The sequence below is a fragment of the Scomber scombrus genome, chromosome 8, assembly GCF_963691925.1.
Source record: "Scomber scombrus chromosome 8, fScoSco1.1, whole genome shotgun sequence".
Lineage (NCBI taxonomy): Eukaryota > Metazoa > Chordata > Actinopteri > Scombriformes > Scombridae > Scomber > Scomber scombrus.
In genome coordinates this window covers 10,951,911-10,964,486 of record NC_084977.1, presented here as the reverse complement: position 1 = coordinate 10,964,486, position 12,576 = coordinate 10,951,911, and the positions used below count along the sequence as shown (strand labels likewise).

The following is a 12,576-nucleotide window of genomic DNA, read 5'->3' as shown; positions in this document are numbered from 1 at the left end:
AATGTATGATTTCAAATTGAGGTATTTTCTAGCTACAGAGGAGTGGCAGTGGAGAGGATGAGTGCACCCAGCTGGGGTTTTGAGCTGCCAGATTGCCTGACTGACTTCACTCCCTCTCACTCCCGCCGGCTCCGAAGGCAGAGTTGAGCAGTGGCAGGGGTGTCTGGCTCCTAGTGTCAGTCACAATGCATCATGCAGCAGCCAGCCCACAGCGAGCGGTAGGGTTGAGGGGTCTCTTCAATATAGAGCATGTCAGACACTGTTGTGGCAATGCACCTCTTGCACTTGACTTCAATCAGGAAAAAAATAATTGCAAAATATAGTACTGTCTCACTTTCTTCAACACTCAGGGCAAAGCTCACTTACACTCGATTCAGACATACAAGCTGTTGCAGAGGAGCGAGCCCCGAAGAAGGGTGTGAATACTCCTTTATCTCTTTCACACCATGGTAGGATATGCTTCAGCATAAACAGATGTTCTTTGTTTCTCTTTCACACAGCAACATACTATTCAGACACACAGACATGGTTTCTATAACTGTCACTAAGCATTTTTTAACCTTTCAGAAGTTCACACAAGCATTTCTCATGTTCATACAATAATTTCCCTCCCAACACACCCACAGATGGGTCCCAGCAGGGGGACAATGAAAATGTCAAGTCTCAAGGGGGAGGAGGGTTTCTATTCTAAATAAGTAGGTTGTGGTTATGAAGGGGTAAATCGCAGAATTTGGTGAGCTATAAAGAAAAAAGGGTGTTTTTGGAAATTGTGATAGAAGCTTGGAGGAACTTTTTTTAAAGCAAGGTTCTTTTCAGACATTTCTTCTGGCACGGGCACTCGGTCATGTAAAGTAGTTCTTCTTTGTTGAGTTTTAAACAGGTCTCCAGGCAGACTTTCCTGCCCACAGCTCGCATCTCCTAATAGTTGCCCTGCTGTCAGAACAACTTTTTGATAGTAACCACAGAGGAAAACCAACATGCAGGCAAGGAAGTATGAGATCTCCAATCTGTGTTTGTGTGCATGTGTGTGTGCCTGTGCCTGTGCCTGTATGTGTGTCTTGCTTTTCTTTCTGATTTAGGGCTCTATTTCAATGGCACATTAGCAAAAAAGCACAAGGTCATATGCTCAAGGTCAGTGAAGGAGAGTCCAAGTGCTCGTTTTCTTTTTGTTTACAATCACTTGGAAGACATAGAATATAAAAAAGGGTTTGGTGATTAATCTTTGTCTTCTCAGCCAGTCAAATTATTGGTCTCATCCCATTTTAAGCAGCTGTGCCAGTCACGTGGGACAAGTGGCTCACTGAATGGAGAGACGAGTGCAAATCAGTACGTAAATATTGTTTTCTGTAGGCTGCAGACTGCAAAATATAAACCATCACAGATGTGTTGCCCAAGGCAGATAATGTGCCTTTGTAAATTGAACTGATATTTGTGGATAAATTGAACGTCTGGTCAACTTGTTTGCAATGTATGATAATAAACACAATAACCATTCTGTACTCGTGCTGACTGATTTTTTTAACACACCCTTGTCAGCTTTAACTAATATAATAATGCAGCCACAATATTTAAAAAAAAAAAAATTGCCTTTTAAAAATCAAAGAGAGACTTCTTTTGCCAGGGCATTGTGTCCATTATGTACACTGCATGAACCCACTTAGACATAGAGTTGTAATATTACTAATATGATGTATAGGAACTTTGTGTTTTTCTCCACTATGGATTATTATGCATACCTATGCTGCATTTGCTGCACCACATATATGTCCTGCTGCCATCAGATTGCTGCAGAGATGTAATCACCTGCGCAGGAGGGCTTTCATTCAGTCTGCAGGCAGTGGTGCATAATACAGCCTGTTTTACTGATTCTGATCACATTACAGCCCAGTTGTGTTTTTGATGTTGATCGAAATCTGTCAGGTGGTTGGAGAAAATTGAAGTGAGGCGTTTATGTTCATTATTCAATTTTATTATGTAATGCTGCACATTTTCTTCACCTCTTTTATATGGACTTGCTTTTAGTCTTACCGCTTCATCAACTGAGTGACACAGACTGAACTACCAACACCTATGTCTGTGCAATACAACTTCTATCTCTTCTCGTAAGAGTTAGACTTTCTCACCATACTTGCTGCACAGAGCATGCTGATGGACAATGTGCACTTCCAGGTCAAGAACATACCTATTTGTCATACTGCTTCATGCACCAAATTATCAATGTAGGCAAATCTCAAATACAGTGTATGTCTGAAACTCAGCCTACATCTGTGTGTACATCCCTCACTTAATTTTACTGTGCATTAATCGTGCTTACATGCATGTTCATTACATGTGATGTGTAAGAATAAGTGCTCTTCTGAGTTACCATGTAAGTCACAATATGTATATTTCATGACACATCACTAAGAGCGACTGTTACACCCTCTTTCTTCTCTGCCTTCTTTCAGTATTGTGTGTGTGTAAAATGTTGTCGGATGATTAAAAATAGAGGAATCCAGTTGATTAAATATTCTCATTTCACAAAACCCTGAAAATGAGAGCAAAGACACACTGAAGAGAAGAGGGAAAAAAACTCAAAGTGGATAGAGTGTGTTTGTGATGATAAGCCAGGATGGATTATTTTCCTGCCACTCTGACAGCCCAGATAATGCAATTTATTTAGGGCGAATGGAGACGCCACAAGTGCCGCTCTTGTAACAATAGACCCTCAATTTTCTTCGTCAGTCTCGCCATGCAGGCCTGCTGAATTGGGTTGTATTGAATTGCTGGCATGTTACTCCTCCCTGGTCCACTCCAGGCTGATTCAGTGTGACGCTTGGTCCACGAGGTGCTCACTAAGAGCGCATCGGCTGCTTTCTGCTGTCTCAGGCTTCTGGCACTGTAGCTAATTGCAAGTGTCATGCTTTTCCATAGCTTGTGTGTGTGTGTGTGTGTGTGTGTGTGTGTGTGTGTGTGTGTGTGTGCGCGTGTGTGCGCGTGCGTGTGTGTGTGTGTGTTTGCTGGTGCAGAGAGGAAGAAAACATTTTTGTGCAGTTGAAAAGAGGTGAAGTTGAAAATGGAAAGTTGCTATTTTCAATGGTGGGCATGGAATAGAAATATAATCAGAAACTCTGTTCTAAAAATGACACATTTTTTAAATATTGTATATTTTTAGTGTGGAAGTACATATTTTAACATAAAGAAACTTTTTTCTTTCTTGTGTCTTCACAGCTTCTTTTATTTTATAGCATCACATCCACATGATGGGTTGATCTACATCATTAAAATATGATTGTAAATTGATAGCAGCACCATAAATAAATAATAAGTTGGAACAGTTTAATATATTGACAACCTAATCTGAGTAATTTGAATAATCTGAGTTTGATTGCCACTTTCAGCCTGCTCAGTAATAATTAATAATGTAATGGATTACTTGATGACTGTTTTTGACATCACAGACTGCAGTCTACATGCAGTGTTGTTTTCACCCCTTTTGCCCGTGAACACACAACATTCACACACTCTCACACACACAGGTGTGTATATGCAGACAGACACTGGGCACCACATGTGGTCAGACAGACAGAAATAGCTGCTCCCTTCCCCGCAGTGCTCATCAATCCTAGTTTGTCGGAGGCTTCTCTGCTCAGACTCGGTACAGTAATCACATTGCTACACCTGCTCCATCTACAACCTTCCCTCAAAGATATGAACACATTCCCAAAGGGTGCAGGGTGGCATCTGCAACCTTTCAAGTGGTCAAGCTGGGTTCAAGCTCTGTTTCACAGTATCTGACTTTTCAGTTTTCCTTCAGTGCTGACATCCTACAGTATAGCTGACCAGTAGCAGGGTTAAAAAACAGAATCAATAAGGCGTTATTATTATTTACAATAGCTATATGTGATCCCTTGGATTTATAGCACTGTAATTAGGTAATATTTACAACCAATTTGCCCAGAATCAAGGTTTTGTTTCATAATAGTTGTATTTAGCAAACCAATAAATTCATCAGCTCTCATTAAAGCTCTCATTAAAGCTGCTGCAGTTTCCTATAAACATTCTGTGAGTTTAATCATGGTTTATAACCAGCTGTTCCCAGCCTTTTATGATTGTGACCCCATAAAATGTCACAACTTGCCTGTAGGTGTAAGTAGTTTCTCCAAACTGCATTCTTCCTTTCTAACCTCAGATTGTTTCGTTTGAATCATTGTTAAAAGGCCCGAAAAGTTCATGACAAACAGTTGTTGCAGTAAAAAGGAGAGGTGGATGCCTGATATCAGACAGTAAAGGCGTGCTGACCCTCCCCTTTGTGTTTATGACCTCAGACTGTAAGGCTGAGGAGTTTGGAGTAATACTCCACGCTGCAGACTGACAGCTTTTGCACACATTCGATTGTCTGACTTTGCAGACTGACGGCCGGGGCGCTGACATAATCAGCACAAACCAGAGCAGCTCTACCAACAACTAAACATAACCTCTGTCTCTTTCCATCTCTTCTTCTCTCCTCTCCCACCACCTCACCCTCCCTTTCTGCCCTCATGTAGCTCACCTCTGTAAATCAATCCCTTTGAAGTGATCTGAGACCACATCGGGCTCTGTAACTCTGCGCTAGAGAGAAGTGTTATCTATATTTCAACAGAAGTAGGTTTCATTTTTCCCCTGGTGTGTATTCAGCTTGCCGGGCAGTAATTGTGGCTCATCTACAGCGAGTGACTTGCCTGTCTAGGGGGACGTTGATAGATGGATTGTATTCCTACCTGTGAGTCTGTCTGCCTCTGTCCATGCTGTCAGGGGAGAGATGGAAACTTGGAGTGATACAGGTCATACAGATTACTCCGCAAGATAGCCTACCATGGCTGCTAGTAATTGCTGCTAACTATTAGCTTTTCAGATAGGAGTAATTTTTTCTTCACGTTCGTTCTTTTTTTCCACTAAAAATAAGTCACAAGAGATAAAAAACACAAGTCATCAGCTATTTAGTAAAAGTAGTCATCAATCACCAAATTGTCATCATTCATCACAGTTTACAGACAACTTCTTGATTAGACTTTCACCTACACAGCATTTGCCATAGTTATAAACAAGAATTATTATGGATGTTTCGAGTGTGCTCATATTTGGTTTAGATAATATGAGTAAACTTTTGACTTTTTTATGACCTGTTCAATCATCTGACTATTATACTGATTATATGTTGCTAACCGCAGTTTTAACACAATAAAAAAATGATGCCAAAACTACAGAAATAAGCCTCAAGTTGTAAACTGATGTCATTCACAGCTCATGTGTTTTGTGCAGAATTCACTTAATTGATGTGGGCATTGTGTAGGTGACATGCAACTTTGCAGACACACATTCTCTAATGTATTATGTATGCCTTTTCTTGCTCTGTCTCATCACCAAACACCCAAAACACATGTTCACTGTAGCCACCATGAAAGTGACAATATGAATATTTCACACTACAGACTCATCGAGCCATCCCCGTGGTAGCGACAGCGACTGTATTTAAAGCCATACTTTGCAGTGTATTCATCCATATGGCTGTAACTATTCTGCGTGCCTCAGTACCTTTTAGGGATGAACTGTTGCATTAAATTTTAAAGGGGCAGCTCTTGCGGGGCCCAGGTGATGGCTTATCACGCTCAAAGAGGGGGAACACTCGAACAGGCCGAGGTATGATCTCTGTCTCAGCAAAGCTATTACAAGGTTCAGTGAGTCTAAGCACAGCAACGCAGCGGGTGATAAGCAGGTTTATATACAGAAAACGTAAGTGCAGGACTGAGCAGTTTTGCTGTGTGCATTTGTGCATCGCAGTGTTTCCGTCAGCACAACCTTTTCTGTGAGTTTCCATTCAGTTCAATTTGCTAACCACTCAACTACAGACTTAATAGGACTCAAGACATTTTCCGTATCGCAATCCTCTTTTATGGTCCGTTCTAAATCCTAAGTGTATGCATGAGTTGACATCAAGGAGTAGCTTCCCAAATATGCCACAACACTAAGATAATCTCTCTCTTGAGAGGTTTTGAAAAAAAAAAAGAAAAAAGAAAACTTAAGATGACCCTATAGAGCAGTAAAAATGTCACACAGGAGAAACTAATTCAAGAAATACTGCACTGAAGAGATGTTGCAGTATCTGTTCAGTGTCGGGAAAGAAGACTTTACATTACCTGTTTAGTGAGAATGAATTTGTGCCACACTACAAAGCTCAGCCTTAGAAACTGAACCCTTCTGAGGTGTTATTGTATGTCTCCTTCATTATATGTGTATATCTCCTTATGTCTGTCTCATACAGAGCTAAACAGACAGTCTTTCTCATCCCTCCTCTCTTTTTCTGACTCTGGTGTCCTCCCTTCTTCTGTCTTTTACTCAGAAACAGAAAGACACAAAGTAGCAATGAGAGAGGCGACCTATTTTAAGACCAGTGTGTAATTAATCATAAGCTAGCAGCAAGCATTAAGAGAGGAGGAAATGTATGATAGCTCCCTCTGTGACTTTCTGTCTGTCCCCAGCTGACATTTTTCTCCCCCCTCACTCTCTCTCTCTCATTCTCAGTCCACTACTGTGTCTCGCATACTTGTACTCATACTCGATTTCTCCTTCCCTCTGTCCCATGGACCATAGTCTCTCTCTCTTAATGCTTTTTTAATCGGTTTTTCACTTGCATATTCATTCTTAGCTTTTCATGTATGCACACAAACATTCCTGATTAACGACACAGAAAAAAAATCATCCCAGTCACAAGTTATGTGTCTATTCATGCATTTAAGCATTCATGTTTGGGCTGAAATGTTGCTATACCAGTAAGTCTGCAAGCTAGTGTTTACGGACAGATGGTGAAGAACACCGAATCCCAAGTTTCTTGGTTGATCTTTCCTCACTTCTCGATCCTCATTTGAACCAGAAGTCATTCTGCTCCGCCATCTAGCACGCCGTCCCAAAGCTCTTATTTGAGTGAGGAAGTGAGTAGAGATATCTGAGGGGCTATAAGTGAGGATGCACAAGAGAGGCCCAACACGGAAGTCTATCACCAGCCGACATGCCCCCTTAATGGATATAAGTTAATGATTGGGTGCTGCAGCTGATTGGACTGATCTGATACATCCCAGCATCACTGAGCAAACTACAGATTCAACTTAAGTGTATCATTCCATATATTTTATTTGTTTTATCATTCACCATCAAGTTAAAAATCTCTTAATTGTCTGTCTGATCAACGAAAGAACCATTTACAATTTTCCTTGATCTGCTATTTCCCCCATTGACTGTTTTTATGGATTATATTAAATTGAGGGAGCGTCTATCTGTCAGCAAGGAACACTTTTTGTATTTAACGTCATTTATCGTCATTTCCATTCACTCATGTGAGGCAAAAAAATCACTGAGCTTCAGATTTGACAAGAGTTACATAATTTCAATTTTCCCTGAAACATTTAGCATTATAAATAATTTCCAGTGTTCAAAAGACACTGTAATCATATTCTGGGTTATTAAATAATGAATTCACAATCAGAATATCAATAAATACAGACACAAATAATGAATAAATAATATAAACTCATTCTGCCATTATAAATGGTTCATGTGCCTCTCAGAAGGACACAGTATAAATTCAAAATGCTGGTTTTTATTCATGTGCAGGTGTTTGTCAAACAGGTAACAGGCTACAAAGACAAAACACTGACTGACACCAGCCTGGCAGCTGATCCAGCTGTTATCAGCTGCCACCGTCATCAGAAACCGATGTCTCTTTCCATTATGCTTCAAAGGAAAGGACGTCTCATTTCTCTAGACACATCGGCTATTCCCTCATTTCCTCTACTTGCATGGTTTCCTTGCAAAAAAAGGACGTCTCATCTCTGTGCATCCTCAGGAGGAGGAACTAAGATGCAAAGATAGGAAGCAAGTGAGGGAAGCATGCATGCAATTTAAGGGAGTTGGGATGCACCCATATTCTCATTTGTGAGTAATAAGTCATTACCAATTGTCTTCAGGTTGGAGCAATGTCCTTTTCTGCTACAGCAGACCAGCTCAGCTCTCTGTCTGTTTTGCCACTCTGTCAAAAACACTGTTCATCAGTGCTGGTAGATGGCAGCTGATGAAAAACCCTGTTTATATCATTACCACAGCAGTTTTGTTGAACTTGGTTGAATTATGCTAATAAATATTTCTTGGCTTCTATTGTGGAACAGGAATACACTTTAAGGCACTAAACACATGGATGCCCACACGTGTGAATAAACACAGTTGCCACGCACCAAACTTGCCAGATTTTTTCCTTGACTATCAGTCAGTGATTCCATCCACCTAAATCCTAAAGAGCTTATAGAGCTTAATTTTTTTAAATGTGTCACTCTAATTTTTTACAATGACAAGAAAAACTCATCTGCAGTATTACAGTAAAATATAAATATATAAATAAAAATTGATTGACTGAACCCTTCTTCACTGAGGCTACCTGATGACCTGGACCTCAGCTGTCAGTTACACTGTGTGCATCGCTGCCTTTTCAACTGCTCCAGATACATGTCCACCTGGGCTATGATTCAGAAGGGCGAGATGTATGTGTAGTGGAGATTTAATGCCAAGAGAAGAAAAAGAAAAACATGCAGAGATACTAAGATGTCAGACTTATCTTTGGCAGTGCTATAAGTGTCTCACCAGCAGATTAATGCACAGGGAGGAGATTGCAAAGGACACAGGTACGTTTTCAGACTGCAGTTCAAGGTTTTCTTTTTAATCTTGAATATATGTTTATGGTATGTTGAGGAAAACCATTCAGCTGATATTCCTATACAGGTGAAATGCAGTATCTTATTCTTATATATTTTAAAATGCAGCACAAACACACACACACACATGCACATGCTATTTCAAACTCCATAAAATATCACCTTGATCTTTCAACAAAGACGTAGGATTTTACAGTGGATTAGAGGAACCATCCGCCTGGAATTGAAGGCGCTATAAGCATTTTGATGTAAAAGTGATAGACAAGTCACCAACAGAAGTATATTTGCCAAAAAAAATAATATGATTTTGATATTTTGGATTTGTCAGCCAGAGTGAGTATGGTTTATGTTTGATTCAGAAAAGCATTTCACATTTTCACATCGCCTCATTTACCTGAAGAGTTGTTGTGGACAGCAAGTAGTGAGAGTAAATTCAGTTATTTCCCCCATGAAAACATACCAGAGTTACTGTCACTGACATGCTTTTATCCACTCTCACTCGATGCGACGACAGCAACGGAGAGTTCTGAACTCCTTTTTTGGAAAAATATTAACGTGATTTACTACAATTTATTATCATTTAGCCATAAAAAATGTATTTCTCAGTAGTTTAAAGGTTGAAGCATTAAAGTTTTTTGGCAGCAGAAACAGTTGACGGATGGATGGATAGATGGATGGATGGATGGATAGATACAAAAAGCTGCTTTCCTTCACTTTCATTTCCTCTCCTCCATTACCTGACATTTTAGAGCTAACCAGGCACTCACATTGACCGTATTCTGTGTGTTTTCATTGCTGAGCAGTGTCATGAGATGCAAATTTTACCATCTCTATCAGTACATCATTAACCTTTAAGCAGTGTATGTTTTCAAATCACGTACAGTGTTGTTTTTTCACTCTGCTGATGATTTAAGAAATGAGCCTGTCTCTAATGGTTTTCCTCATTCAGCGAATCACTTTTATGTATTTTCAAAGGCAGCCTTTCCATCATCTCTCCTGTCTTGTGTATCAACAGCAGCCTCTCTGCAGCGATGGGAGTCTATCACCCTGTTTCACAGGAAATTGAACACACACTCAGGTTAAATCTCAGCAGCATGCAGTGAGTCAGGGTCACACAAACATTCAGGAACACCCACATATGTTAGCAAGTGTACACATGCATAAACACAACCACACACACAAACAACAGTATTCCCAGACTTTCAGGGGAACTGCACTCAGTGTTCACAGCAAGTCTCTGCTCATACATCATTAAGTGGGTCTGGGTGTTATTATGGAGAAGATGCAGTGTATTAGATGGCCTGACAGATTGTATCAGGGGCTGCAATCCTATCAGGATTGGATAATAAAAAGTCACTTAATCTAGCCAGTTCCCTGTAGTCCTTCTTTGCACACAGAATTTTAAAAATCCCAACGCCCGCACTGCGCTCTAACCGTCCTTGTCAAATTCTCCTCCTCCCTCTGTCCCATCTTAAAATACAAGAGCCATAATTACAACTTAATCTCCTCAATCTTCACCGCTCATCCACCAAAACATTTCCCATGAAGAGGCACCGAGTTATACCCCAGTAACGTAAAATGTGTTTATCACCTTCTCTGCGACGCAGTAATGTGCCATAAAAATAGGTGCCTGCCAGTTCGCATGACTGGGCAATGATCAGCTAATTTATGAGGACCTTGGCTCATCAGTGGAACCTGCGATGTAAGGTGGGAGAGCGGCAGGAGGGGGGGTCGACTCAACACATTGTCCTTAGCCTGGCAAGCATCAGTCATGATAAACAGGGGCACGACAGACGCAACAACAGCCAATCTGTCACCGTGTGGAAAGTCACAGACAGGGACGAGTCTACGTACTGTCTGCCCGCTCTTCCTCTGTCTCTGTCATAAGCAGCGAATGGGTGACAGGGGTATAATGCGGCCTCACTGCCTGTCGTAGTTTGTCAACATGCGAGGCACTTTCGTAATGCTTTTTCTCTGTCGAAAATAAATTATAAATTTGCCAGTTAACCCACCTCCCTTCTCTCTGTCTGTCTTTACAGTGGAGAATAACCCATGCCAGACCAACCCCTGTCTCCACGGAGGGAGCTGCCTGCAGGAGGGTGATGGCTATAGCTGCTACTGTCCTCAGGGCTTCTCTGGAGAGAGCTGCGAGATTGGTGAGTCACTCGCGGGTCAAGGCTGAGACGAAAGACCTTTAAGGTTACAGCAGGTTCAGACAGATGCTGTGTCACTGTGGGAAATAGAGAAAGGCATGTTGGGATAGCATTTACCAGATCTACTCTACTGTGCAATTAATTCTGGAGGAAAGCACTAGCTAGTTTCCCCGTGTTGGCATTGTTTCCTAGTTTATTAGTCAGACTCTGCTGGAGATTGGATACAATCTCACTGCACACAAAGCCAAGTGGAGCTTTCCTGTCAGGTCCAGAGGTTTTGGATCAAGCTCCCTGACTGAAAGTGGATGGGGAATATCCATATGCTGCAAGTTAGCCAGCTGTGACAGAGACTGCTGAATGTGGGCTATATGTGCTCAACTGTGAGTGTGTGTGTGTGCGCGCGCATGTGAGTGTGTGTGTTTTCACCTTCTGCCCCAAGAGTAGTAGGCAGCTCATCTTTCCATTCAGCTGTGTGATGGGAGAATATGGCTGTCAGAAAATGGCTGTACAAAGCTTTAGGTGTATGAGCGTGTGTGTGTGTGTGTGTGTGTGTGTGTGTGTGTGTGTGTGTGTGTGTGTGTGTGTGTGTGTGTGTGTGTGTGTGTGTGTGTGTGTGTGTGTGTGTGTTTGTGTGTGTTTGTGCATGACAGAGACATGCAAGGACACACAGGCCACAGAGGAGCTATGAGCTCAGTGAGGGGTGGAGTAGCTGATTAAAGTGCTGGAGCAGCAGGACATGTTCCTGCGGATCAGGGAAGACAGGGAAAATAAAGAAAGGAAGGAGAAGATGTGGCATTGGCAGACATCATCAGACCTCTAGAAATACACCAACATGAAATCCACAGGGTTCGATTGAGCTTTAACACATTGGCCCAAAGTTGTTGGTAAATTGATTCTGGGTAATGGCCAAATAACCGTGGGCTGAACCATAGTAAATATTAGATTATATACAGGAGTTGCAATGTTTTGTAATGGAATGTGGGCACTGTGTCAAGACATGTCTTTCTCTCTGTAGTTAACTTTTTTTTTCCCACAGCTTGTTTTCAGCTCCATTTGCTGTTCAAAAGGCCATGGAGTAACTGTAAGGACATCATTAAAAGTGTGACGTTAATCTGAATTAAATCACGTTAAGGATTGTGTGTAGACACTTATTAGACAAGATGCACCATCAATGTTCCTTTCCCTGAAGCTCATGAATAAGAAAAGACCATCGAACACACTGAATCCTAATTTAGCCTTTAGCTCTGCGTGTTCCATATTCATGCAAACACAGACAATAGGCCGAGGTTTTAAGGATCATTACCTATGGAGAGAGGTCATAGATCAGGGGTCAAGGGTCATGACAGGAATATTGTCCTGGGTCCGATTATCAATAACCTTTAATGCTTATACACTAAAGCACATATTATGCAACATTGAGGTTTCTTTATGCATTAACACCATTGGAGATCAATCAGCAATCAATCACTTGTGTCAAACACATGTTAACTGCATGAATTACACATATGTAGTTTGTAATTTGGTTTGGATTTGCCGGTGAGTGAGAAGAAATGGTTTTTGGAGGTGATTGGAATAAATGATGACATAGTAGCCTGAATGGTAGAAGAACAGTGCATTCATAAAATATTTGACATTGACATATAAGTTCTGTGCTCGCATGTCTTTCCTTTGGCTCTCTTCTGAGGGGTGTTTAGATGACTTTTCTA

At 41.1% G+C, this 12,576-nt stretch overlaps 2 protein-coding genes across 2 annotated transcripts in view; one reads left to right on the top strand and one right to left on the bottom strand.

Moving 5' to 3' along the window:
• Positions 1 to 12,576, bottom strand: part of ubxn6 (UBX domain protein 6) — a 409,082-nt gene that overhangs the window by 29,474 nt on the left and 367,032 nt on the right. The window lies entirely within an intron of this gene.
• The window catches only part of ncanb (neurocan b), a 97,760-nt gene that overhangs the window by 37,991 nt on the left and 47,193 nt on the right, over positions 1 to 12,576 (top strand). The window contains exon 9 of the mRNA XM_062424244.1: positions 10,757 to 10,873. Coding sequence (XP_062280228.1) covers positions 10,757 to 10,873 — 117 coding nt within the window. The remainder of the gene's footprint in view (positions 1 to 10,756; positions 10,874 to 12,576) is intronic.